The sequence below is a fragment of the Brassica napus genome, chromosome A4 (genome assembly GCF_020379485.1).
Source record: "Brassica napus cultivar Da-Ae chromosome A4, Da-Ae, whole genome shotgun sequence".
NCBI lineage: Eukaryota > Viridiplantae > Streptophyta > Magnoliopsida > Brassicales > Brassicaceae > Brassica > Brassica napus.
Genome location: NC_063437.1, coordinates 21012537 through 21038252, shown reverse-complemented (window position 1 = coordinate 21038252; position 25716 = coordinate 21012537). Strand labels below are relative to the sequence as shown.

The window sequence follows — 25716 nt, the reverse complement described above, 5'->3', positions numbered from 1 at the left end:
AACTGTACCCTAACAATAATCACAAATTTTCAAATTTCTTGGATCCTAGGCTTTCTTGTTAAGAGAAAAAAAAGCTTTCTTGTTTACTACTGTTTTCATTTGAAATGAATTTATTTCATACTCAAACAAATTTCACCTGAGATTTTATTTTAAACATTTTTCCCTGTCATTTATAGAGTTGGTAGATAGATAGATACTACTAGAATATAAAAAATGTTAAGCGGTAGGTCCTAATTATATAAGTTTATTTACAAGCCAAAAAGTAACAATTGTACAAATGCTAAGTTATGTATTTTTACAAATGAAACAATACGAAGACACCACAACATTCACCAAAAAGAAATAGTATTACAAAATTGTTAGTTAATCACTCAATTCTTTAATGTGATCGTAATTTGAAACTTTTCAACTGCTATTCATTGTTGATGATCATCCAGCCCGGCATTTAATCCCACGAAGCCCAATAAAATAAGATAAACAGGGCTCCTGATAAATGGCCCATTAAAATAAGGTTACGAATTAAAAACCCTAAACCCATTTTTTCTTCTTCTTCCTCTCTGCGCCGTGCCCCCATCTCTCAGATAGTACCTTCCTCTCAAAGTAAGCTTCTCCGATCTTCCTCGTATACTCTCATCTCGTAACATAAGTGTTGTCTTGTGTCTAGTGATAGCTCCGTTTCCTAGGTTTATATACATTTGAGATAGATAAGATTCTAGTGTAGACATTTCACTTATTAGATTAGTGGATGAAACCTAAACCTAGTTACTGAATCAATGTCACGTAATGAAACCCTAGTTTGGTCTCATGTCATTACATAGATGTTTCTTCTCATTGTCATTGCTCTCTGTGTGTAGGAAGAAATGGCGGAATCTAAGGTGGTGGTTCCAGAGTCCGTCTTGAAAAAGATCAAGAGGGAAGAGGAGTGGGCATTGGCGAAGAAACAAGAAGCTGAAGCTGCTAAGAAGAAGAGCGTTGAGACAAGGAAGCTTATCTTCAAGAGAGCTGAGCAATACGCCAAAGAATACGCTGAGAAGGTTAAATAAATAAACACACTTTTGTGTTGTCTCCTTTCCACTACTTTTGTCTGAATGGCTGTTCGGTTGTTTAGGATAATGAGTTGATCAGGTTGAAGCGTGAGGCTAAGTTGAAAGGAGGGTTCTATGTTGACCCTGAAGCTAAACTGCTCTTTATCATTCGTATCCGTGGGTATGTTGGTTTTTTCTTACTGAAGTAGGTTCCAGTTCCAGACAGTTTATGTTGTGTCTTTACATTAATGTTTGTCTTTTCCAGAATCAACGCTATTGACCCAAAAACCAAGAAGATTCTGCAGCTCCTGCGTTTAAGACAAGTAAGTCTTGAAGTCGCCTAAGTTCATGTATATGATTGTTCTAGTAGTTTTTGGTTTTTAGATTTTTAGATTTTAAGGTTTTTGTTTTTGTTTTTGATTTTTGGTTTTACTATATTTTTTTTGTTTTTCAAAAAATAACTACTATAATTACTTTAAAATAAAACAACAAAAATAGCAATAAGATATTTATAAGTTCTCATACATCATATGGAATATGTCTATTAACTTGTGTGTATACACATTTGTGCAGATCTTCAATGGTGTGTTCCTCAAGGTGAACAAGGCAACAATCAACATGTTGCGTCGCGTCGAGCCTTACGTGACTTACGGGTACCCAAACTTGAAGACTGTTAAGGAACTGATCTACAAGAGAGGATATGGAAAGCTGAACCATCAGAGGATAGCACTCACAGACAACTCGATAGTGAGTCAAGGTCTAGGAAAGCACAACATCATCTGCGTGGAGGATCTGATCCACGAGATCATGACCGTTGGACCTCACTTCAAAGAGGCCAACAACTTCCTGTGGCCGTTCCAGCTTAAGGCACCACTCGGTGGACTTAAGAAGAAGAGGAACCACTACGTTGAAGGTGGTGATGCTGGAAACAGGGAGAACTTCATCAACGAGCTTGTCAGGAGGATGAACTGATTGATGATCATAGCTTTCCTCTTTTATCTCTCTCCATTTCATAGATTTTTGGATTAAAGTTTTTTTTTTTTTTTTTGTGTGCTTGTATCAGAGACCGTGTTATGATTATTTTCTTAATAGTGTTCTTCTCAAGAAATCTCCGGTTTGAACCGGTTCTCTTATAGTTCCAATGGAATGTTCATGTATAAAACCAAACCAATTAACATTGAATCAAATATTAAACCCAAAAAAAAAATGAATTGGATTTGGTAATACTGAACCAAAAAAAAATGGTATGAAATTGATAATATAAACTGAATGGATGTTATTTAAAAAAACCACTAAGAAATTACAATATATTTTTAATATTTAAATAAAATAGAGCAACTATTATATTTAAAAATTTATAATACTGTTTAATAATTCAACTATAATTTGTGGTTTTTTGTATAAACCCGCACAAACCAAACACTGTTAGTGTATAAACTGAAACAAATCAAATTAAATATGGAATCTACTTTTTATAAATCCGGATCAAACAGCTCTAGAAATGAGTTAATTTCGTAATTTCATTCAATATCCCGACAGGGATATCGTTGACTTGTCTATTATAAAAGTTGGTCGGTAGCTAATGTGTTTAATTGTGTCAGATTGTCCAAATTTTGTTATTTAATTAACCGGTAATCTGGTAAACTGATTATGTGGTAGGATTGATTAGTCAATGGGACGTCTAATTAAATCCATTTGACGTTTGATTCTATATATCAATTATTCTTTTGAAATTGGGGGTTAAGAGGGGTCAGACGGACCTCTCTCAGTTAACTCTTGGCATCTCTGTAACATTAGTATTTATCATATTTACATATATGAAAAATTAGTATGTATGATATTAACTGCCATGATATGTATATTCCCATTAGAAAAATTCAAACATACAAATCCAATGTATTATTCAGTGTATGAATACCTGACTACCTGTACAGAATGTGAAACCCTGTTTTAAATAAGAAGACACGTTCCAAGGGAATATGATTGAAAACCGTAATTTATTGATGGTCAACAAACTAAAAATATATAAACCACCAAACAATAGATCAAGAATGAATATCAAGAATCACCGGAGCAAGAATGGCAGGAGGAGGAACGTCCTTAGAGTACACACCAACATGGGTGGTGGCTCTCGTCTGCTCCGTGATTGTCTCCATCTCTTTCGCCGTCGAGCGTGGCCTCCACCGTGCCGGAAAGGTTATATATTTTTGTTTATATAGTACATACAGTATTTATAGGTAGTAGCTTCTTATATACGTTGTTGACTATATACATTTGGAATACAGCACTTTGATAAGAACAATCAGAAGCAGCTTTCCGGGGCCTTACAGAAAGTCAAAGAAGGTTATTTCATGCTCTTGTAGTCTAGTAATTTAGATGATTTAACGGATTATTTCCTTTTTTTTGTCTGAATCTCAACCACTAATTTTATCAACCAAGAATCGATTATAATATATATTGTTACATTATTTGATCATTGTTGGAAACAGAACTTATGCTGCTAGGGTTCATATCGTTACTGCTATCAGTAAGCCAGTCTAGAATAGCAAAGATTTGCATATCAAAGGAGTTAAGTGAAAAGCTTCTCCCTTGTAAGAAACCAAAAGAAGACAAGTCCCTCAATGACAACTCTCATTTCCAGCTCAGCTTCACCGGCCGACATCTCCTTGCCGGAGACTCCGGCGCAGGCGACTACTGCTCCCAAAAGGTATATAACCTTTTTGATTATTTTTAAGGTCAACCCCAACAATAATCTCGTCTTACACGTTTTAAGACGTGCATACAATTAAGTAATTAACATGTATTGTGAACTAGATGACATACTCATTTTTAATTAACTTTCGTGATAATGTTTTTAATTCAGGGAAAGGCTCCATTAATGTCAATATCAGCTCTGCATGAGCTTCATATATTCATCTTCGTGTTAGCTATTGCTCACATTATTTTCTGCCTCTTGACCATTCTTTTTGGTACCATGAAGGTATTAACTTAATCATTCTTAAACCGTAAAGCCATATAAATTATATGAGGGGGTAACAAGTTTCTTATTATACATTTCAAATGATCATAACATGACATTAATGCATAGATAATGCAATGGCGAAAATGGGAGGATAAAGTTTTGGAAAAAGACTACAACGCAGACGAAGGTACAGTAATATGCAAAGTAATTAACCCCATGCAAAGTAGAAGCATAATGAAAGTCTTATATCAGTAGTTGGAAAAATAATTAACTATTATAAAAAGGTATATATATAGGATTAATCTTTTAACGTCAAGTCATTAACCCCATGCAATCTATATGTACAGTGATCCAGAAGAAATATACAGCGGTTCGAGAACACGACTTCATCAGGGGACGGTTTCTCGGAGTTGGAAAAGCTGATGCTTGCTTTGGATGGGTGGTGAGTATTTTTCTTTTGGCCTTCTAATAAAGTTATCTTGACTCGCAAGACATCTTTGTATGTACTACATGCATGTTTTTGAGTTCTTTGAGTCTGTTCTTTGTAGCATTCCTTTATGAAGCAGTTTCTTGCATCAGTCAATGAATCAGATTACATCACAATGAGGCTAGGGTTCGTCACGGTAGATATCTCGAGCTTTCTTTATTTTACAAATTTGAGTTTCACTCTACAAGAATCTCTAGTGACAACTTTATATTCTTCTTGGTTTATATATAGACTCATTGCAAGACCAATCCAAAGTTCAATTTCCACAAGTATCTCATACGTGCCCTAAATTCAGATTTCAAGAAAGTTGTTGGTATCAGGTAATCTAAAAAACCAACCGTATACAAATTGTGTTACTCATTCTATGCTAATGTATATATCAAATTGCAGTTGGTACCTTTGGGTGTTTGTGGTTCTCTTCTTGCTTCTAAACATTGCTGGTAAGCTGCTAATATCTTTTAACTTGCGATCCAAGTCACTTTCCTACTCTCTTTTCTCCCCTTGGTTAATGATCATAAACTCCATCTTTCTTGTAGCATGGCATGTTTACTTCTGGCTAGCTTTTCTTCCTTTGATTGTAATTCCCTAAACCACTCCATGTATATCATTCAAATCCATCTTGAGATTGGTCGGTTTAGGCTAATTTTTTTCTGTCTCCTCAGCTTTTGCTTGCTGTGGGGATGAAGCTGGAGCATATCATCACAGATTTGGCTCATGAAGTTGCAGAGAAACATATTGCTGTAGAGGGAGACTTGGTTGTGAGACCATCAGATGATTTATTCTGGTTTAAAAGTCCCCGGCTAGTTCTCTTCTTGATCCATTTCATTCTCTTCCAAAACTCATTCGAGTTAGCATTCATCTTCTTTATCTTTGTAAGTACTCTTATCATAATGGATCTAAAAGAAGATACATGCCTCTCTAAAAGACTCCTACATGTAATAAACAACAGGCTCAATATGGTTTTGATTCTTGCATCATGGGACAAGTCAAGTTCATAATTCCAAGACTTGTCATTGGGTAATATAGCCAAAGCTTCTTACATCTCCGTTGAAAGTTTCTTAATCATGTTTTGACTCTGTGTTTTCTCTGTTTAGGGTATTGGTTCAGCTTCTCTGTAGTTACAGTACCTTACCACTCTATGCCCTAGTTGCTCAGGTACAAATTCTGATACAAACTGGATAGAGACATAAACTCAAAACCATAACACAATTCTTATTCTTGTCTGGTCTTCTTTTGGTGACAAGATGGGAAGTTCGTTCAAAGGCGCAATATTCACTGATCAGGCGCAGCAACAGATTGCTGGATGGGCAAAGTCAGCAAAGATGGCTAAAAAGAAAGGCTCGACTCACGCAGGTTCCAGTCATGGTGGCAGTCCAAACCCTATAGCCACTCCTTCACCGAAGTCTATACAGTTGCAGTCGCTTCTAGTAAAAGGCTCCTCTCAACAAAGTCACCTCTCTGAGAAGAAACCTGAGATTGTTGAGGAAAAATAACTCTTTACACAGTTATACATCCTAAACAAAAGAGCTTTTCCATTAGATTCTGTTTTCAGACCAAAAAAAAAACACTTCATTGGCTTTGTGTAATATACAAAACTGATTTTAACGTTGTTGTAAGAATATTACTTTTAAGTCTTTGCCTGTTTGATTGAATACAAAGATTTTCTTTTGTCAAGAAGATCACACTGCAGCTGGAGAAAGAAGTGGTGGTTCCTTCAACGGAGTAGAGTTTCTCCTCAAATCAGATTTTCTTGAGGATCCCTTAGCTACTTACTCAGCTGCGGACACCATTGCGAACTCAGAAGACGAGTCTGTTCCTTTAGAATTGAAAACGTTTCTCCAAGAACATTGGTCAGAGGCAGCATTCAAGCAAGGAGTGAAGGAGAGCAGAGATAACTTCTTGAACTTCATGAGGGTGTTGAAGATTGGAGAGTCTGGTATACGTTTAAAGGATCTCCCAGCTCCTTTGAGGGTTGCTGTTGCTTACATGCCGCTGTACAGAGAGTGTGTGAAGGCAGGTGGGAGGTTGCTTTCGCAGAAGCTAAGGGGACAGCTCGTGGAAGCAGTGAAGCAGCTTCAAGGGTTTGATGTGGAGACAGAAGGAGTATACAAAAGCCATCATCAGCTCATGGCAGTGTTGGAGCATCACCTTCCTATTTTTTTGGTCAAAGGTTCTTCACACTGAGCAACAATGGGATCCAGCATCCTAGTTATTGGGGTTAAATTTAACCTTAGGATAGTTGAAAAGAATAAGATCTGATCACTACAATTTTGGATCCGGATTCAGGTCTATGAGAATGTCTCTTTCTCTATCTCCTAAGTCCTAACCCATGGGAGATGATAACTTTATATTAAAATTTCAACTACAAGATATAGTCTTACTTCTGCCTCTGACTTTAGTTGCACATTTATCTAGAACCCAATAGCCAAACCAAAATTGTTGAAACAGAGTCAAATTTCAAAAATAACCACATAGATCCTTTATGCGTGGAATCTAAGTGAAAACTGAATGGATGTCCAAAAGTGTAAAAATACAAATTATATATCAGTTTCTAAACATACTAAACATAATATTTATAAACTGAAATATCCAAAAATCCGAATAATTTTTTACCTAAAATATTTAAAATTATCTGAAGAATTACCCGAAAAACAAGATTCGAAAAAATTGGTTTTTCGAATTGTTTTTAGATATTAGGCGGTTCCCAATTTTACTACGCAAAACGAACCGAAATTTGTAATTAGCTACCAAAAAAAAACCAAAATGCCCGAATCGAAAGCCCATGTACATAGAATGAAATCTGAACCTCTTTTCCCTTGGATTTTCAAATGCTCCAATCCCATATTGAGACCATTATAGATAAAGTCATGAAAGTTTATAGTACTACAAGTTTTACAAATGAAATAGTTATACAAAATCTCTTACCCTGAAACCTTTATGTAATAACAAATTAACAATAGATAAAACAAAAAACTCATTCTCCTTGTATTACATATAAGTTCTTGTTACATGTTTGGCATTAGAAGAAGAAGAGGAAGAAGAAGAAGGCATTAAAGCAAGAACCATAAGCAGAACCATTATCCCAATAGGAATGAGAAGCAGCATGAAAGGAGGAGGAGGCAACGGTGGAAGAATCAAGGGAAGGATCAAGAGCGATGCTGTGAGACCAACAAGAACAACCATTGACTCCAAACTGAAGTAACTCGCTGAGATTAGCCTCCTCGGACTGTTCTGAGACGACAATGTCCGAAAATATTCTTGCTTACTCATCATAGGAGCTTGAGCTGGTCGGCGAATATCTCTTCTCATGTCCATGATCTTGTTGTTGCTGCTTGAAGAGCGTTCTTGAATGTTTACGATGTCGTTTTGTAGACCAGAGATTTCGCGAATCATCTAAAAAAGGTGTAGTTCTTTTCTTGAGGGTTGGTTCTGTGCATAAACTACTTCAAGGAGAAGAAGATACAACGTTAGAAATGGAGATCTTGGTTTGAGCTTTTCTTTCTTTGTAAGGAGAATACAGAGGAAGAAAGAAAGTGGGTGTGGTTTTGGTATAAAAAGGTATGAGATGAAGAAGACAAGTAGCAAATAAATAAATTAATCTTTTTTTGGGATTGGACTGTGGAATCAGGAAAGAGAGGAAGGTTCATTGAATTTACAGATCTTTTTTTTTCAAAAACATAACAATAATATTTTAAAAAGGATTTAATTTTTGACTATTTTTTTTTTCTCTATTGGGGGTGACAAGTTGCTGGTTCTGGAAGGCCTGCCTGCAAATTGAGAATACTTTTGCTTATCTCTCTCTCTTCACAATCACATTTGGTTCTTCTCCCCTAGACACTTTATCTCTCTTCCTTAGAGTTGAAGCTGACGTAGACTGGAATATTTGGGGTAAGTCTCTCTTTCAAGTGGAGGTTTTTAAGTTTCTTTTTGAGAATATTCAATGGTGCTTTTATGTTGTCATGTTGTTTTTGTTTATCCAAAAAAACAGTCGTATTTTTTCCCTTTATGAGTTGTAGGCTTTATTAGTCTCCTATTATTTAAAGTAAATCAATTTATCGTTGGTGATATGAAAACAAATACAAATATTAAAATTTAACTACTAGATGTTTTTTTCTTTTAAAAATAAGCTAGTTCCTTCTTTTGCTGCAGAAATTTTGGAATGCGATTGCGTTATGGCCTGATTATTGACAATTTGACAACAAAATTAGCCACTAAAAATGCTAGAAACAAATAATTAAAGAATGATAGAACTCTTATTTCTTTAAAACTAATCACTTAATCTGTGTTATATATATTAAGCTTGTTTTCCATTGTTTATCACAATGATATCATTATTATTCAGGGTTGTCATCTATTGAAACTATGTATAGCACTAGAGATGAATTCAAGAGATCATAACAATAATGATTACAAGATTGAAAATAGTAAAATTATCAAGTTATTTTCCACAAATACATTCACATAAAAATTATTAGAAATCATAGTTATATTTTCCACCTAATAATAATGTTGTGTATGTTTATCGACCAATTAGGACCCATGATGTTATTCTTCTCTACGGCATTTCATGTGGTGGATATATCATATTATCTCATGTTTCCTAGTGGGACAATTGGTCCAATATTTATTTTCTTTGGGTTTAAGTATTTTTGATTAGTCGTTAAAAATATTATCTTATTGCAAAAATATTAAATTCAAATTTAAAGCAGTAAAAACTAATACACAAATTTGTGTAGAACCAATAATTATATTTTGAGGATTATAGATAATTTAATAGAGATTTAATAAATATAATTTTTAAAATTGTATGAATTTATGTTTATTTAAATTATTTATCAAATTTGGGGGTGCATGGTAAATCAATGTTTCACTTGCATATTAAACTGATGATGAGACTTATGTATTTGGTTGCGTGATTAATGAGGGACATGATATTTTAAGTAAGCAGCTCCTTGTTTGGCCTGTCTGGTATTTAACCAATTGACAGGTTACCTATGCATTACTAACTTCAAATACAATGAATCACATATATAACATCAACTACGTCAAATATATTAGAACAGAAAAATGTGTGTATCGACCACTAACTAAATGACATCATTATTCTAATTTAACTATACAAATTATTACCACAAGACCTTATCTCAAATCATTATTAATAAAAGCAAAACTTAACCATTTTCTCAAAAAAAAAAAAAACTTAACCACGCTAAAAAGATTAGCATGCAGACATAAAATCTTATGACAGAAATGGCTGTTAGAGTTACATGTTAATCGTGATATCTTTCCAACAATTAAAGATATTCATTTTGTCTTGCGGATATGAACTTGATCCGATCGTTAGGATCAATGTCACACATTCCTATATAAATATGAAAATGTGTACGTATAGACGTTATGCTTATGGAAGTATATTTTATATAAAATGCATTTTCTGTGGTAGAGGACAGTGCTATCTGACGATTTAAATCGATCACATCTGTTTACATGCAGTTGTATAATATTTTTAGCTTGTACTGGAAATATATTCATGAATAACTATTACTGTAAAAGAAAGATCAAATCCGTATCGAATTTCATCAACTTTTTTGTAGACAGTTAACGTGTCGAAGATTACAAAAATAACAAATATTCGGTAGGAGTTTCAAGATCATCAGTCTCATTGTCAGTAGATACAACATACATTTGTATATAATATAATGCAGTTCACATGTATATAAAAACCATAGTCATGTACAAGAGATCGCAATCTCTTATCCAGATCAAAGAAGATTTTTATTCGTAGGCAAAACCAAGAAAGATATATATAACTTTTTTTGTAAGGTGAACAAGAAGACAGTAGAATTTCTTACGAAAACAATTTGTAGATTCTGTTATTATTATATTCGGTTTCAAGAAATTCAAAATAAAAAAATGGTTGAAAGGGAAAGCTATAGAAATGGCAACCCATGCATGATTGCCTTGAACATCGCAAACCCTTCCATTAGATTGCTTGTCTAGTGGCAGTGGACCTGCTGCAACAATATTCAACATATATAATTACTTTATAGAATTATTATGTACTTGAATAATGTATAGGCATTATTATCTCAATAACGAGTTTATATGATATGCCCACAGTTTCATCACATACTTGAGACTATTATTCTCCATTAAGACTATAGGCATTATTCTGTTTTCTGCTTTAATAATTTTGGTGGTATTACGTAGGGATATATTGAAAATAATATAGTTGCATAAGGCTAATTAATAGTAAACTGTTGATAAACAATAAAATCGAATGATTTCAAAAGGTATATAACGTGGATGAAATTGCACATGTCGTTGTCACGTGGCTCGTTCCGATCGGTTCAATGCATATCTCAACAACTTGTCTTATTAATATTCCTCGTACAACTCTGCAATCTCTTTCTTCTACGTTATACATCTCCAGTTTCTCTTTTCTCATAGTATATAAAGTATAAAGTTAAAAGAAATGGTATATAGTATACAACATTGTAAAGATAAATTATGTTTTTATTCTTTTTTGCCAAAGTGGTTCTGCTTCTTAGATTTTCAAATTGTAAATCTGACTCTTTCATTTTAATGAATATGTACATTCTTAGCAAAAAAGAAAAGATAAATTATGTTAATTTTCTTATAAAGCTATGTAGTGAAACATAAACTAATATCAGATCCATATAACACTCAACATTTTTTTGTTATTTAAATCGTTGCAACAGTCGATTGATTTCAGATAGAGGAATTTGTAGTTTTAGAGATCCAATGAATTTTCTATGTTAAATTACTTATTTGAACTACTATTAAGTATTTTATAAATATAAGTATATTGTTGTAGAATAATATGATAATATTTCTTTACAGAAATATTCAATACTAATTGTGTCTTACAAATGTCTCTAATCAAAATTTAAAAATTTCGTAAGTATCAATACTATTATGGTTTATTAGTACTACACCGTGGATCTTCAATCGTCTGATCAGCATAATTAGTATATTCAATCATATGCAAAATTAATCTAGGAACTAATTGATAAACTAATTCTTTTACAGTGTAGCTAAAGCTTTTTATTTTCTTCTGGATACAGATAAGAATACATACTATATGGGGACACATGCTTTTGTCGATTTTTCTATTCAGCTTTGCAATGAAGTCTGAGCAAAGATATGACCAGACTGAAAAGGAAATTAAAGGATGATAACATGGAAAAAATTAAAAACAAAATTCATGCATCTGCTAGTGAGGTTATTTGGATTCATTGCATGTATGTTGATGATTCGTTTTCCTTTCACCTCCCTTGACATAAAAGTTAAGAGTGAAAAAAAATTAATCATAACATAATTTTCTACTCCATGTCATTTTCAATATTTAATATCAATCAACTACTACCCATATTTTCTTATGATTCATTGAGATGTTGATTATTACTTGAATAATGTAAAGTTAAACACAGTAACAACGAGTTTTGGGAAACTAACAACGATTAGCATACTAGATGTGAAATACAACCACTTCATTGAGAGATCGGGGATGACTATTTGTTTTGATTGTGAGATCACCTTTCGAAGAAAACAGCATATAATTGATGTTATATTTGAAAATGAACAATTAATTGCTTCTAGCTTTTCCTTAAAACATATTTTACTTACTTCAGCCATTATAAAAATGTCTCGAATTGTCAACCCTTTATTTTTTTGTATACCACCAGGGGCGGACGTACGTTGATGGGTACGGGGTCACGTGCCCCCGACTGATTATATAAATTTTGTGTTTAATGTTCGTGCTCTTTGGTCAAATATCTCAGTTGTTTAAGTTTGCCCTGTTTCTAGCTTGTGTGAAAGGTTCGATTTTCCTCGCCAGAAGCTTTTAATATAACATTTTATTTCCTGCCATATTAGTTTCTTGCGGTCCCATTAAATGAAACGTAATCTATTCTCTCTGTGTTTAATTTGTTTTGCATGATTTTTTTCCTTCTTGCTCTTTGAAACTATTTCATACTTTTATTCAATTATTTTTATACTAGAGTCGATAGAGAATAAATTTTTAAAACAACCTAAGTATTTTTTCATGAACAAAAAGATGATTCACAAAAAATAAAAAAGAATTATACTTTAAAATAAATATTTAATTACTATTTGGCTAATATATAATACTCCATCCGTTTCACAAAGATATATTTTCTAGTGTTTTCACACATATTAAGAAAACATATTAAATCACTATATTAAATGTATCGTTTTCTGTAATTTTCAAGTTTCAATAACTTTTAACCAATAGTAATTCAATAAAGTCAATTAATTTTACTGAAGTTTACAATTTTTTTTATAGAAAACATAAAACTTCTATTTTTGTGAAACAAATTTTTTTTCTAAAATATCTATTTTAGTGAAACGGAAATAATATTATCTAAAACGTTAATATTAAAAAATATAATATATTTATAATATTGTGCCCCCAATTAAAAGAATTTCTAGATCCGTCACTGTATACCACTACATTTTTCTTGTGTGGATACATGCTAAAACGTGAAAACTAGTAAATAAAGCATTAGTAAAATAAATAACTTAAAGGAATAGTAGAAATAAAAATAAAAATGAAATGATGAATAAATATGGAGTAGGACCCGAGATGGCAAGCACGGTGGCTACTCTGTTGTGTGTTTACAATCTCATACTCCTCAAATTCTGTGTGCTTCTCTCCCTTCACTACTGCCCCTTCTAAAATCTAATACCATTCTTGTTTTATTTGTGACATCACCTTTCAAAGAAAAAAAATAGCATATCATTCCTGCTATATTTGAAAATGAACAATTATCTGCTTCTAATTTTTCCTTCAAGAAATTTTACTAACTTCAGTCATTATAAAATTTCTAGAATTAACGACCCTTTTTTATACCACTACATTTTTCTTGTGTGTCTATATGCCAAAAATGTAAAAACCAAAATAAAACAGTTCGTAGAAAAATAAAAAAAAGGATAAATATACATAAGATAAGAATGAAGATGAAATTATGAATAAATATGGAGGAGTAGGACCCGAGACTGCAAGCTTGGCTGCTTTCTTGAGTTTTAGAAGAGCCATCTTGTTTTATACCACAAAGGCCATCTAAACAACTTTCATGTAATTATTTTACCAAAAATATCTATGTAATATTACTTATGTATACCCACCAAAAGAAAACCTACTAAAAGTATGTATTACACAAGTAGTCAGCTTGCAGTAAAGCAATATGTAGTCAAATGTGTAGTGTTTTTATTTATACCAACTACTAATCTCTTAACCTAATAATATTATAACATTCAAGCTATAAGATTTTGAAGTGATAATATCATTTCATTAGTTCATTCTAACATAAATTATTTTTTCCCAAGTCTGAAATATTTTAAAGTAATACAAGTCAAAGAAGACATATGTTCTGAATGTTTTTATCGTGGGGATTGATTTAGTGCATTGTTCCAACCTTTACCTTTTGACTCCTCTTTTCTTTTTTTTTTTTTGTCAAACACCTTCTGACTCCTCTAATCTCCATTTTTAATTATTATTTCTTTTGTCTTTGATCCCTTTCCTCGATTCAACCTCCTACTGCTACAGTCTCTTACTTCACAGAAGCGTATAATAAATAAACAACTTCTAAAGTTCGGCGCAGCCGATTAGCACAACAGCAACTCTTTAATACGTTAAAACGCGTTTATTAAAAACGTGGTGCACGTTCAAAACGTTTTATTTCAATTCAAAGAACAAAAAGACAAGTAGCAACGTTCCAACCATCTTCATCACATCACATCACATCATCTTGGCTTCTCTAGCCGCCAATCTCTTCTTCTTCTTCTTGACACTAGCTGACTTGTAACCACCTTTGCACGGTTTCCCCCACGGAGTAACCGACGTCCTTCCTCTGCTTCCACTACTTTTGCTTTTCCCTTCACCACCACCGTGTGGATGATCACAAGGATTCTTCGCCAGGCCTCACACTTTTGGTCTTATCCCCAGCCACCTACTCTCTCCTGCTTTCCTCAGCTTCTTCTTCACTCCGTGAGACGGGTTTGAGACTTCACCAATCGTAGCACGGCAACTGGAGTTGATCCACCTTGTGTCCCCTGATGGAAGCTTTATCAAACACTTCCCTGAAGATGGCTCCTTAAGGATCTTGGCGTTTGTTCCTGCAGCTCGGACTAGCTTCGCGCCTTGTTTTGGATTCATCTCGATGTTGTTGATGATTGTTCCTATGCGGCATCATACCTAGTGGCATGGAACTTCCTATCATTGAGTTCATGTCCATGTGGAGCATCTTTTCTTTCATCTCTGCCACCAATGTTTTGTTCTGCGCATCAGCAAAACCTTCAAAAATACCAACAAACATTAGAGGCCTAGAAGTGACTTGTCACAAAGAAGTGCACCTAAAAAAAGACTATGGATTATAACACAAAAGCTAGATGAAAACTCAGGACTAATATATACCAACAATATATGAAAATGAAGGATCTCCTTAACCAAAAATAATAAAAGAGCCTGATCCAAGAATTTGATATATAACCTTGCATCATATGATAACCACCAAAGAAATGGAACAGAAGACAAGAAACTCCCTGACATAATCATTTTCTCAACATTAGTAATAAGAAACATATAGTTAGAAACTACAGATCACATACTCAGGATCAAGAGCCTTTTAATATAATTCCATGCGTCTGTATTTGTTGTCAAGAGTTATAACTAGTACCTGTGGAGAAACTGCGAAATGCTGGACGAACAACACTGTTGAATAAAGAATAAGAAGACGAAGCTCGAGCTCTGCATAGCGCCACAATGGCCGACATTGGAGTGATCTACTCAAAACAGTGAAAAATGTAAGGTTTTTGCGATCTCTAGCCCTGATCGAATAAGAGGAAGTGAGGAACTAAAAAGGGTTCGGTTTCTTAAACCATGAGGGAAGCCTATCAATTTACAAAAATCGGTTCAGACCGTCCGTGATTCAGAAATACAATCCGGTTTTTGTAATTATGGTTAATTTTCTTGTATTATAGAAACTGAATCATTTGAGATTTGAAAACATCATTTTAGCTGAGGTCATGGGGACACTGTTAATACATCTAGGCTTGCCAAATTTGGTTAATTAGTCCAGTTTCAATAAATTGATTCTCGGCTAGTTTGGTACAAAATTTTGCCGAATTGAACCAAATAAGTTTTTTTGTTTGATTCAGTTTGGTAATCGATTAGTTCAAATTTTTAAAGCAAAAATGTTTTGATGTTTGGTTAGGTTGTAGTTTAATTTAATTAGGCCGACAGAAAAAATTAGTTAGAAATTCGGAGAAGTTCAAATTAAATCCGGTTAGTTCAATTATTTTGGTTAGTTTGATTCAAATCGGGTATGATTTTTGGCTAGAAAACATAATTAACCGGACCCACACTGATATAGAGAAGTCCAATAAAAAAGACATCACTACTCATAAGTCTGATCCAACAGTCATCAAAAGCACAGCACACACCAAACAAGTCCTCAGTTTTTAACTTAAAACATTATTCTTAAAGATGGGAGTCTCAGTACTCAACACACTCACTCTCTTGAGCTCTTTCCCTTACTCCTGAAAAAGAAAACAAACATAGTTCCATGAGCCAAAACAATCATTCAAACAATGCTCAATCTTACAAGTAAAAAGAAGAACATACACCAACCTCATCATCATCATCATCATCTTCCTTCTTCAAACGAGTCTCACCACCTTCCTTAATAATAGGCAACTTCATAGCACCAAACGGCGTATCAACATCCACATTCCCTTTAATAGTATACCCCGTCCCTTTCCCACGTATCATATCCCAAAGCGCAGACCCAAAGTCCTTGGGCCTAAACGTCATCGGCACATTAACCAACCCGCTCCCATTCTTATCAAGCTTAATAGAATCCGATATCTCCGCTTTCCCAATACTCACGTCGCACAGCCACACCTCGCAGTCAAGATCATTAAGCCCCAAGTCAAAGTCATTCATGTTCTCAAGCCTCACGTGCAAAATCGCCACGGTCTCTTCCATACCAAACTTCTGGAACTTAATCTTCTCCACGTCGACATTAGGCTTCTTGGGGATAGGGATCTCGCCGCGCTTCTCCAAGGGAAGCGTCAGCCTCCCTAGGACAGGCACGTCGACGATGAGGTCGACTTTGATCCTGTAAGGTATGATCATTCCCGGGTTGATGTCGTTGTAAGTGCTCTTGATGTCGTCGTAGATCAAGGTCAAGGGTATCTTCACGGTCTCTTCCCCGTGGGCCTTGATGGTTCCTGCGTCGGGGATGAGGCCGGAGACGAGCTTTCGCCCGTCGCTCTCGACGATGTAGTCGATGTCGATGAGAGGGATGGGGACGGGGTTGGGGTTCTTGACGAGGACGTCGACGACGATGTCGGCTCTCTCGAGGTTGATCTTGGGGATGTGGATGGCGGAGACGTCGGCGGTTGGTTTGCCGAAGCCGATGGTTCCTTCGATCTTTTCGCCGATGTCGTGGATGAAGTCTTTGACCTTGTCGAGGAAGCCTCCTTTGCCTTCTTCTTTTTCTTCCTCCTCCTTGTGGCCTCTGTCGACTATCTCCACTTTGTTCTCGGATGTTGACATAGCTGAGAAGCAGGAATGGGACATCATTACAACAACAAACAAAAAAAAACGTCAAACCAAACAGCTTTCACCAGTTATTAAAGTCTATACTACTACATGCATCACATGACATGATCTGAGAATTTGGGACATTTTTTTAAAGAATTTTTATAAAAGTTTTTTTTATAATTTGTGTGCCTACGTCTATATAAGACTATACTACATCCATGACATGACATGATCTGAGAATTTGGGACATTTTTTTTAAAGAATTTTTATAAAACCTTTTTCCATAATTTGTGTGCCTACGTGTATATAAAAAAAATTACATGTCCAAAATTTTAGAGATCAAGATCAGTATTTCATTGGGCTTGACCAAAATCCGGTCCTGGCGACATCATATTTCATTCACACAAGTCAGATAAGACCAAGAACAAGCAGGACCAGATTTGGTTCAAACCTAACGAGCTACTGGCTTTGATCTCTTAATTTTTTTTACATAGGTTTAGGTCCCTAAATTATGAAAATAATTTTTTTTTTACAAAAGTATATTTATGATCTCAAATTTTGAGATTAGGACACAGTCAAAACATATAGAAATGAGAAAGGAAAAGACTATCTACCAAAAGAACTCGCAACACAGTAGATCTCATCAACTAGATGATAAAAGTAAAACCATGACAACGTTCTATAATCCTGTAGCCTCGAACACAAGAACATACATTGCATGTGTGAAGTACATCAATAATGGATCAGATCACGTGAACCAAGAAAACACGATCTAACGATCATGGCGTTAGATCAAGCAAAAGGTCAAAACAGATCGGTAAGAATAAAGTCAGAGTCAGTAAAACTTGATCGAAGCATCACCTTCTTCTAGATCAGATACAGATAAGGATCAACGCAAGAACAGATAACGATCAGAAGTGGATTTGAATATTTACCTAGAGAGAGTTGGATGAATGTGAGTCACAGAGAGACAAGAGAGTTGGTTTTGAAGAGTCACAGAATGATTGGAGTTTGTGTAATAAGGCTCATCCGTTGAACTATATCAACTAATAAATGTTGACGCGTCGTTCGCCTTGCCGACAAAACTACGTGTAAAGTCACTATTGGGCCATTGGCTTTTCTAAAGTCTATTCAATTGCATTTAGACACCTAGATTTCAAGATATTATCGCAATGAGAATCATATTTTCGATTGGTGCTGAGTAACCCACTCGTCCCCTAAAATCCAGATGAACTATTTATTATTACACACGATTCAAAAACAAGACACGAAGCTTACAAAAACAAAAAAAAAAACGCGTTTAAATATTTTTCACTGAGGTAAAAAGAAAACATTTTGACAAATCTTTTCAGGTACAGTGTCGGAGATTGGATTGGATTGTAACCAACAAGTTCATCCATGGAACGAGTAGCTCGCTATTTCAGGTGGTGCTCAAACAAGGACGCCATCTCGAGCTGCAGAATAAAAAGGAGAGAACATTCAAGGACTTTGCATAAGATACAAGAACTCAAATGGTTGATAACATTATCAGAAACTTCTACATCTTGTTCTAAGAGTAAAGGATTGATGATAGTGATGATACTTACCGCCGTCAAAGCAGTTTCAGCTCCCTTGTTTCCAGCTTTGCCACCGGATCGATTCAGAGCCTGTAGTTTCAGATAGTTATTTATTTTATCCATTATGATGAATCAGCTACATATCATCAATTTTTGGCATTAACAAGAGCTAACCTGGTCCATGTCCTCGCATGTCAGTACACCAAATATGCATGGAACACCTGCACATTGGGAATCAAAAGTGTTACATCTACTACTGCAAAGCTAAACTTAATGTAAGAGAGACGACATCAACAGTGACTAAAACTAATTGATGGTGTGAGAATAATTGGAATAGTAGAACTAGATCTTTCTGTGTTTTTAAACAGTGATTACTACGTGTGTTTAAAAAATGCATATCACGCAAAAGATGATTGAGACAAACCTGAATTGATGCCAGCAGAGAGTACTCCAGATGCAGCAGAGTTGGCAACAGCATCATAATGAGTAGTATCTCCTCTTATCTAACACGCAACAAAGGACTCAAAGACTAAATCAAAAACCCAACTCTAAACATGTGTCAGCAACATAAAGCAAAGTACTTTCAGAGCAAGAATAATACCACAGCACCGATACACAAAACGGCATTGAATTTTCCTGACTTCCCAAGGTTTTGCGCAACAACACCTATCTCAAAGCTGCCAGGAACCCATATAACCTGATTGAAAAAGACTTTCACTAGCTTAAGCTTCATAAAGATGCAAAGCTCCAATCTTTATCAATTACGATTAGATACCTCGATGTCTTCTTCTCTAACAGAGTACTTCTTGAAAGTCTCAATAGCTCCTTCCAATAGCAACTTCGTCACAACCTCATTGAACCGAGCAACAACCTTGACAGACAAAAAACGAATCTATCATTAGAACTCAACAAATCATCAAAAGGTGAAGACTTTAACGAAAGGAAAGGGAGCTTACAATAGCGAATCTAAGACCTTCTCCTCTGATAAGCGACCCAGTGACGTGGCGAACAGCAGACGTCTGTAAGCGTAGCTCCTTCTCTACAGCGAGTGGTGACGCGAAACCTAACACAAAGATCTCAACATCTCATCATCCACGAGGTTGCGAATAAAGTGTTGAGCTTTAATTCATACCAGATGCGGATGAGGAGAAGGATAAGCTATTATTGGATTTGATTACGGAAGAGACACCGTGAGGGTAACAGGCGGAATACGGTTGACGCGAAGGGAGATGATGACGTGTCAGAGTTAGGCGGAGGGATGGCGGCGAAGCTAACGACTTCATTTTTCGTTCCTCTGAGATGTGTGAGTGCTTGGAAGGATTGTTCTTATCGTTGGTTTAGCTATTTAATTAATTCCGGTTTAGTAATGCATCCAATGGTTTGGTTTAGAGATTCCGGTTTGATGCGAAGGGGATAAATTTTACTTGGTTCATTTATTTTCTTGAATTGAACTATCCTCGGTTTAGCTATTTGATAAATTCCGGTTTAATAGTGAATCCAATAGTTAAGAGAATTCCGGTTTGATAAGAAGGGGATGATGATAAACTATCCTCGGTTCATTTATTTTCTTGAATTGAACTATCCTCGGTTTAGCTATTTGATAAATTCCGGTTTAATAGTGAATCCAATAGTTAAGAGAATTCCGGTTTGATGATAAGGGATAAACTATCATTGGTTTAGCTATTTAATAAAATTCCGGTTTATTTACTGAATCCATTTGGTTTAGAGATTTCTTTTGATGAGAAACTTATCGTCGGTTTAGACAAAATCAAATGATTTGGTTTAGAGATTTCCGGTTTGATGAGAAAGGGACAAAACTAAGCCCTAAAGTCTTCACTCTCTCGCCGGTCGGAATATTCAGACAAAAGTGAAAGACTTTTAACCTTTTTTTTGTCTGCCGCAAAAAAAGAACAAAACTTTAGTCTTTTGGGAGAACAATAGGATATGGCTACGACTAACTGGTAACCATTTCGACTCTTTTGATCTTTAACTCTTTAAAAATGAATCTATTGAAATAAAACTTTGTATTGATCACAGGCTAATGTCGTCTCCGACTCCAAGTGTGTTCCTTCATCCCTCAGGGAGCCCTCGTCTCGCGTTTGCTTCTAGAAAGAACCAAACTTTAGTTAAACCCCGTGTTAGCTTTCTTACCAATGTCAAACGTCGTCTTCCGGTGGTTTTATCCATGACGGCGACGGAGGAGGGAGCCGTGAAGTCTGTTTTGCCTGGAAATGGCATATCCATCATGGTAGCTTTACATTAACTGTCTTATGGTTTTGGTTATTGTTAATATACATTATCTCTTAACACTTACAGGTGAATGGATGCACTGGCAAAATGGGGAAAGCTGTAATCAAAGCAGCTGACTCTGCAGGAGTCAACATAGTTCCCACTTCCTTTGGATCTGCTTCCGAGGCCGGGCAGACCGTTGAGGTCTGTGGGAAAGAGATCACCGTGCACGGTCCCACAGAGAGACAAGAGGTTCTTTCCTCAGTGTTTGAGAAGCATCCTGAGCTCATTGTTGTCGACTACACTATTCCCACTGCAGTCAATGGTTAACCTCTCTCTCATTCTTGAAAAAAAAACTGGTTCTGATTGAGTGATGTAATGTTTTAGATAACGCGGAGCTGTATAGCAAAGTGGGTGTTCCTTTTGTAATGGGAACAACTGGTGGAGACAGGGGGAAACTGTATGAGGCTGTTGAAAAGGCAAGGATCTATGCTGTGATCTCCCCACAGATGGGTAAACAGGTTGTTGCGTTTCTTGCGGCTATGGAGATAATGGCTGAGCAGTTTCCAGGAGCCTTTTCTGGTTACTCCTTGGAGGTATACATTTTTTTTATATTGATTCTTCTTGCTACGTTTAATTTAACAGCCAATGTGTATATGTATGTGTGTAGGTGATGGAGTCTCATCAAGCTAGTAAGTTGGATGCGTCTGGGACAGCAAAGGCTGTTATCTCTTGCTTCCAGGACTTGGGAGTGTCTTACGACATGGATCAGGTTCATTGCTTGTAACAACTTTGATCTCTCAATATGAGTTTTCTTTGTATACAACTTATTTTTTTTGTGTGTGTGTGGTTAGATACAATTGATTAGGGATCCTAAGGAGCAAGTTGAGATGGTTGGGGTTCCGGAAGAGCATGTCTCTGGCCATGCTTTTCATCTCTATCACTTAACATCACCTGATGAAACGTAAAGACATTATTATATAACTTTGTGTCTCTAATTGTGAAAGTGTGTATGTTCCTTAACTAGCTCACTTTTCTTTGTAGTGTCTCCTTTGAGTTCCAGCATAATGTCTGTGGCAGATCGATATACGCTGAGGGTACTGTGGATGCGGTGCTTTTCCTTGCCAAAAAGGTTCTATAGATACTCAGCTATCTTATTAGTCTCCCACGTTTGTCTAAAATATGCTTATTGTTGTTTCAACACTTTTTGTGAAATGTAGATTCGGTTGAAAGCAGACCAGAGAATCTACAACATGATTGATGTTTTGAGAGAGGGAAACATGCGTTGAGCTTCCAAGTTTTGTCCACATGGTGGTTTTAGAAGAGCTGAGATAGATTTACCAAGTCATCAGCTGTGAAGTTAGATGTATGGTTACCACTTGTTCTTCTTTCTTTCAGACCAGCTTTTGAAACTACTAGGCGTTGTTTTCAATTACATAACTGGTGCTCTGTAGCTCTTTTGGTCTATTTAAGAACTTTCCGTTGTATTGTTCATGTTAACCTCTTTACCATCAAGGGCTACTCTCCTTTTTGAATCATTGAACCTTTTCTTAGTGCTTAAACTAGGATTGAATCGGACATCAAACTCTAAAGACAAGTGTTTCTTAAGAACAACAATAGAGATTACAAGATTGCAGTATTAGATTAATCTCTCTGTCTAGCTCTTTCTTATAACACAAAACCATATTAACTTTAACCACGACCTCTATTTATAACACAATCACATTTTAACTTTCTTATTCCCTATTGTCTTTGTAAAAGACATTAACTGACGACTAAACGAAGAAATGGAAATAACTAAACTTTCTTCTTTGTGCAGAAGTTGGGAGCTGGACATGGAGTTGGACCTTACAGAAAATTGGGCCGAAGTTAGTTGGGCCATCTACAATCAAGGAATTTAACGACAATCTACAACATTTTTTTGTTCAACCATGAAAGTGTTTCAAAGTTTTTTACAGTGAATAAAAAACAATAAATTATCTTGGTTCACTAAAGGCAAAATAAAAATATTTATCTTTTTACAACGTTAGTATTTTACTGGGTTGTGTGCAACGGGTAGATTTTGCTTTCGAAGTTTTTACAGTGAATAAAAAACAATAAATTATCTTGGTTCACTAAAAACAAAACAAAATAAAAATATTTATCTTTTTACAACTTGTTAGTATTTTATTGGGTTGTGTGAGGCAACGGGTAGATTTTGGTTTCAAATTTTTTACAGTGAATAAAAAACAATAAATCATCTTGGAAAGCAAAATAAAAATATTTATCTTTTTACAACGTTAGTATTTTTATTGGCCTGTGTGAGGCAACGGGTAGATTTTGCTATTTTCATTTACTTTTTTTTTGTTTATTTGTTATCGCACGCTCAGCTACTCTCTATAAATAGTTTGGTGTTACAGAAGGAAATAGTCCAACAACAACAAAACAACAACTAGAGAAAACGTTAGAGAGAGAGAGCTAAAGAAACTACTTGTCCCATAATCTCTCATTTGTGAGTGAGAGATCTTCTAGTTAATGGCTTTTCCTTGTTCTTGTTCTGTTCTTGTTCTGTATGGGGCTTTCATTCTTCTTATTCTTGGGTTCGTCGATTCCGGTTTGCCTCTCGGGGGAGTTTCAAATCTTGTTTTCGGTGGTTTTGGGTGTGGTGATGTTTCACTGCTTGTTTCCAGCTTCATCCGAGTTCCATGTTGCTGCTCTTTGCTGTTGATCAAGGTGGTCCGGTCTCCGTTTGGGGTCTGGTTTCGGTCTTGTTGTGTGAGGTGGTGATGGTGGATTCAGTCTCAGGTACTCGTGCCTGTCTCCTCGTATGGTCTGCTCTGCTCTGCTTTGCGACGAGGTGAGCCCGTCAATGTCTGATTCTTTCTTTCTTTTTTGAACTACTGTCTGATTCTTTCTATTATTGTCAAAAAAACGTGCTGATAAAATGTCATGCCATGTTGTAGGTTGCCAATATTGGATCACTCATCACTGTCAGCGCCGTCGTTTGTTTTCTCCATCCGAAACTAATTTGAACGGTATGATCTTCTTTAATAATCATAAACTTTCAAACCTTTTTTTTTCACAATAATTTTTTTTTGTAAAAAGAAAACTTTCAAAAAATTTAGGTGGAAAATTCTGCATTACTTTACTGATAATGAAAACTTAATGTACAATTTGTGGAAAAACAAATTAAACGTTACATCCGGTCTTAATTGATAGTTAGCGATTGTATATATTATTATAGGGAGCCCACCGTCGATGTCTGATTCTTTCCTTTTTTTGAACTACTGTCTGATTCTTTCTATTATTGTCAAAAAACGTGATGATAAAATGTCTGCCTTGTTGTAGGTTGCCAATATTGGATCACTGATAAAATTGGATTCCATCGATTTCGTCTCGTCAAGTCATTGACGTCGTCACTCATCATTGTCAGGGCCGTCGTTTGTTTTTCTCCATCCGAAACTGATTTGCACGGTATGATCTTCTTTACTAATCATAATTAACTGTCAAAACATTTTTTCACAACAGTTTTTTTTATAAATAGAAAACTTTCAAAAAATTTAGGTGGAAAATTATGTATTACTTGACTGATAATGAAAACTTAATGTATAATTTGTGAAAAAACAAATTAAACGTAATTGATAGTTAGAGATTGTATATATTTTTATTGTCTCTACATTTTTGATCATTTAGTTCTCCTAATCAATCTCGTAATAAAGTAATTTTCCACCTCTCGTATTTTCAAGTTTTATTTTTGAGGACAAAATCTATATTACTTGGTTGATAATGAAAATTTATGTGTAGTTTGTGAAAACAAATTAAGCGTTACATCCGGTCATTTGAGATTCCGTCTCGTTTGTGAAAACAAACTAAACGAATGATGGTTAGCGATTGTATATGTTTTTTTGGTTGACACTTATGATCACTGAGTTTTTCATTATCAATCTCGTAATAAAACGTTTTCCCTCTCGTGTTTTCCTAAAAATCAATGTTTTTTTTTTTGCTTTCATGTTTTCTGCCTAAATTTTTTTGTAACTCTCATTCTAGACAAACGTGTTTCAAGAACTGAATGTGCGGTGAATAAATAGCAGAATGCAGAGCTCTGTTTTAGTGTCATTATTGTGGATGTTGTACTCTAGTTAGTCTCAAAATCTCTCTTTTGTTCGACCGTTTGAGTGTATGCCTGAGTCAGGACACATTCTCTTTATCATTTGTCTTTGTGGATCCAATCTTGTATGCTTCATTTAGTGCTTCTTTCTTCCTCTGATTCATCTTGTGTCTCTGGTTGAATCAACCACACAAAACAGAATAACTCAGTGCAGAATAATTCAAGCTTCGTTATTCCTTCACTTCACTTTCATCTGCAAGGAATAATCTTAGCATGCACAAAGCTGCGTATATAGCACATGCTACAAGTCAAAATATAAAGTAATAACGAATTCTTCTGAACATTTAACTCATTTAGAAATGTAGCCAAAGCAAGCAGAGCCAAACTCCATTAAAATATATATGAAAGATAGGATAAAATTTTGTTGAGAGATAGAGTAAAAGTGTTGAAGAATGCATTTTTGGAAGGTTGTGTTACCATGAAGAAATGTACTAACAACGATTAGTCTTTGTAAAATGAATCAATGAGAGTCGCTGGCCTAATCCAGTCGAGTATCTCCTCATGTCAATAGACTCACTCAATCCAATTGCAAAGCTACCTCTAAGTTCTAACGGAATGCAACAACTTCTATTTATACTCACATCTATTTATACTCAGCTCAAGTCGAACTTTCATTAATCAATCATCAAGCTTTATTCGTCCAAGCTCAGCTTCATTTAGCTGGATTCTTCTTGTTCTCTCTTTTTCCTCCTCACATAGCAATGGTCAGGCTTATCAC

The 25716-nt window shown here is 35.3% G+C and overlaps 6 protein-coding genes and 1 pseudogene across 10 annotated transcripts; 3 read left to right on the top strand and 4 right to left on the bottom strand.

Moving 5' to 3' along the window:
* Positions 1–449: 449 nt before the first annotated feature.
* LOC106429206 (60S ribosomal protein L7-3-like) lies at positions 450–2129 on the top strand. Of its 2 annotated transcripts, none has more exons than XM_013869949.3 (5): positions 450–600; positions 855–1034; positions 1109–1206; positions 1291–1348; positions 1599–2129. In XM_013869949.3, the coding sequence occupies exons 2-5, from the start codon at positions 861–863 to the stop codon at positions 1995–1997; spliced, it is 729 nt and encodes a 242-aa protein (XP_013725403.2). In that variant the 5' UTR covers positions 450–600; positions 855–860; the 3' UTR covers positions 1998–2129. The 2 variants fall into 2 exon arrangements, with proteins under 2 accessions (XP_013725403.2, XP_048634746.1); XM_048778789.1 differs by having other exon boundaries at positions 586–683.
* Positions 2130–2330: 201 nt separating this feature from the next.
* On the top strand, positions 2331–6143 carry LOC106429261 (MLO-like protein 15). Its single transcript, XM_013870002.3, has 14 exons — positions 2331–3221; positions 3311–3368; positions 3515–3732; positions 3889–4005; positions 4114–4174; positions 4335–4429; positions 4536–4610; positions 4706–4794; positions 4865–4914; positions 5011–5051; positions 5137–5346; positions 5424–5491; positions 5569–5629; positions 5719–6143. The coding sequence occupies exons 1-14, from the start codon at positions 3105–3107 to the stop codon at positions 5965–5967; spliced, it is 1509 nt and encodes a 502-aa protein (XP_013725456.2). The 5' UTR covers positions 2331–3104; the 3' UTR covers positions 5968–6143.
* Positions 6144–7330: 1187 nt separating this feature from the next.
* Positions 7331–8145, bottom strand: LOC106429244 (ARGOS-like protein). Its single transcript, XM_013869984.3, has one exon. The coding sequence runs from the start codon at positions 7865–7867 to the stop codon at positions 7463–7465; it is 405 nt and encodes a 134-aa protein (XP_013725438.2). The 5' UTR covers positions 7868–8145; the 3' UTR covers positions 7331–7462.
* Positions 8146–11278: 3133 nt separating this feature from the next.
* Positions 11279–15645, bottom strand: LOC106429233 (annotated as a pseudogene).
* A 219-nt stretch (positions 15646–15864) lies between these two features.
* LOC106429285 lies at positions 15865–18152 on the bottom strand. Of its 4 annotated transcripts, none has more exons than XM_048778785.1 (3): positions 18002–18152; positions 16150–17080; positions 15865–16061 (listed from the first exon to the last, which is right to left on the bottom strand). In XM_048778785.1, the coding sequence occupies exons 2-3, from the start codon at positions 17076–17078 to the stop codon at positions 16052–16054; spliced, it is 939 nt and encodes a 312-aa protein (XP_048634742.1). In that variant the 5' UTR covers positions 17079–17080; positions 18002–18152; the 3' UTR covers positions 15865–16051. The 4 variants fall into 4 exon arrangements, with proteins under 4 accessions (XP_048634742.1, XP_048634744.1, XP_048634745.1 ...); XM_048778787.1 differs by having other exon boundaries at positions 15865–16057; positions 16149–17080; positions 18002–18149; XM_048778788.1 differs by having other exon boundaries at positions 15865–16057; positions 16149–17080; positions 17928–18018.
* Positions 18153–18284: 132 nt separating this feature from the next.
* LOC106429213 (6,7-dimethyl-8-ribityllumazine synthase, chloroplastic) lies at positions 18285–19962 on the bottom strand. Its single transcript, XM_013869958.3, has 8 exons — positions 19755–19962; positions 19579–19685; positions 19398–19493; positions 19224–19319; positions 19047–19125; positions 18797–18843; positions 18653–18712; positions 18285–18520 (listed from the first exon to the last, which is right to left on the bottom strand). The coding sequence occupies exons 1-8, from the start codon at positions 19903–19905 to the stop codon at positions 18482–18484; spliced, it is 675 nt and encodes a 224-aa protein (XP_013725412.2). The 5' UTR covers positions 19906–19962; the 3' UTR covers positions 18285–18481.
* A 492-nt stretch (positions 19963–20454) lies between these two features.
* LOC111215184 (4-hydroxy-tetrahydrodipicolinate reductase 1, chloroplastic-like) lies at positions 20455–22389 on the top strand. Its single transcript, XM_022718534.2, has 8 exons — positions 20455–20583; positions 20660–20870; positions 20939–21176; positions 21239–21447; positions 21522–21623; positions 21706–21815; positions 21896–21983; positions 22072–22389. Exons 1-8 carry the CDS (start codon positions 20567–20569, stop codon positions 22138–22140), a joined length of 1044 nt encoding a protein of 347 aa, XP_022574255.2. The 5' UTR covers positions 20455–20566; the 3' UTR covers positions 22141–22389.
* The last annotated feature ends 3327 nt before the right edge of the window (positions 22390–25716 follow it).

Bases quoted from the DNA above. Each gene is read 5' to 3' on its own strand.
- LOC106429206 (XM_013869949.3), top strand. From the start codon at position 861: ATGGCGGAATCTAAGGTGGTGGTTCCAGAGTCCGTCTTGAAAAAGATC. The intron at 1,207-1,290 runs GTATGTTGGTTT...TGTCTTTTCCAG, and splicing joins TTTATCATTCGTATCCGTGG to AATCAACGCTATTGACCCAA. The intron at 1,349-1,598 runs GTAAGTCTTGAA...ACATTTGTGCAG, and splicing joins AGCTCCTGCGTTTAAGACAA to ATCTTCAATGGTGTGTTCCT.
- LOC106429261 (XM_013870002.3), top strand. From the start codon at position 3,105: ATGGCAGGAGGAGGAACGTCCTTAGAGTACACACCAACATGGGTGGTG. The intron at 4,006-4,113 runs GTATTAACTTAA...ATTAATGCATAG, and splicing joins TTCTTTTTGGTACCATGAAG to ATAATGCAATGGCGAAAATG. The intron at 5,630-5,718 runs GTACAAATTCTG...TTTGGTGACAAG, and splicing joins TCTATGCCCTAGTTGCTCAG to ATGGGAAGTTCGTTCAAAGG.
- LOC106429244 (XM_013869984.3), bottom strand. From the start codon at position 7,867: ATGATTCGCGAAATCTCTGGTCTACAAAACGACATCGTAAACATTCAA.
- LOC106429285 (XM_048778785.1), bottom strand. From the start codon at position 17,078: ATGTCAACATCCGAGAACAAAGTGGAGATAGTCGACAGAGGCCACAAG.
- LOC106429213 (XM_013869958.3), bottom strand. From the start codon at position 19,905: ATGAAGTCGTTAGCTTCGCCGCCATCCCTCCGCCTAACTCTGACACGT. The intron at 19,494-19,578 runs GTAAGCTCCCTT...TTGTCTGTCAAG, and splicing joins AAGGTCTTAGATTCGCTATT to GTTGTTGCTCGGTTCAATGA. The intron at 19,320-19,397 runs GTATCTAATCGT...TTTTTCAATCAG, and splicing joins TTAGAGAAGAAGACATCGAG to GTTATATGGGTTCCTGGCAG.
- LOC111215184 (XM_022718534.2), top strand. The intron at 21,816-21,895 runs GTAAAGACATTA...TTTTCTTTGTAG, and splicing joins TTAACATCACCTGATGAAAC to TGTCTCCTTTGAGTTCCAGC. The intron at 21,984-22,071 runs GTTCTATAGATA...TGTGAAATGTAG, and splicing joins TGCTTTTCCTTGCCAAAAAG to ATTCGGTTGAAAGCAGACCA.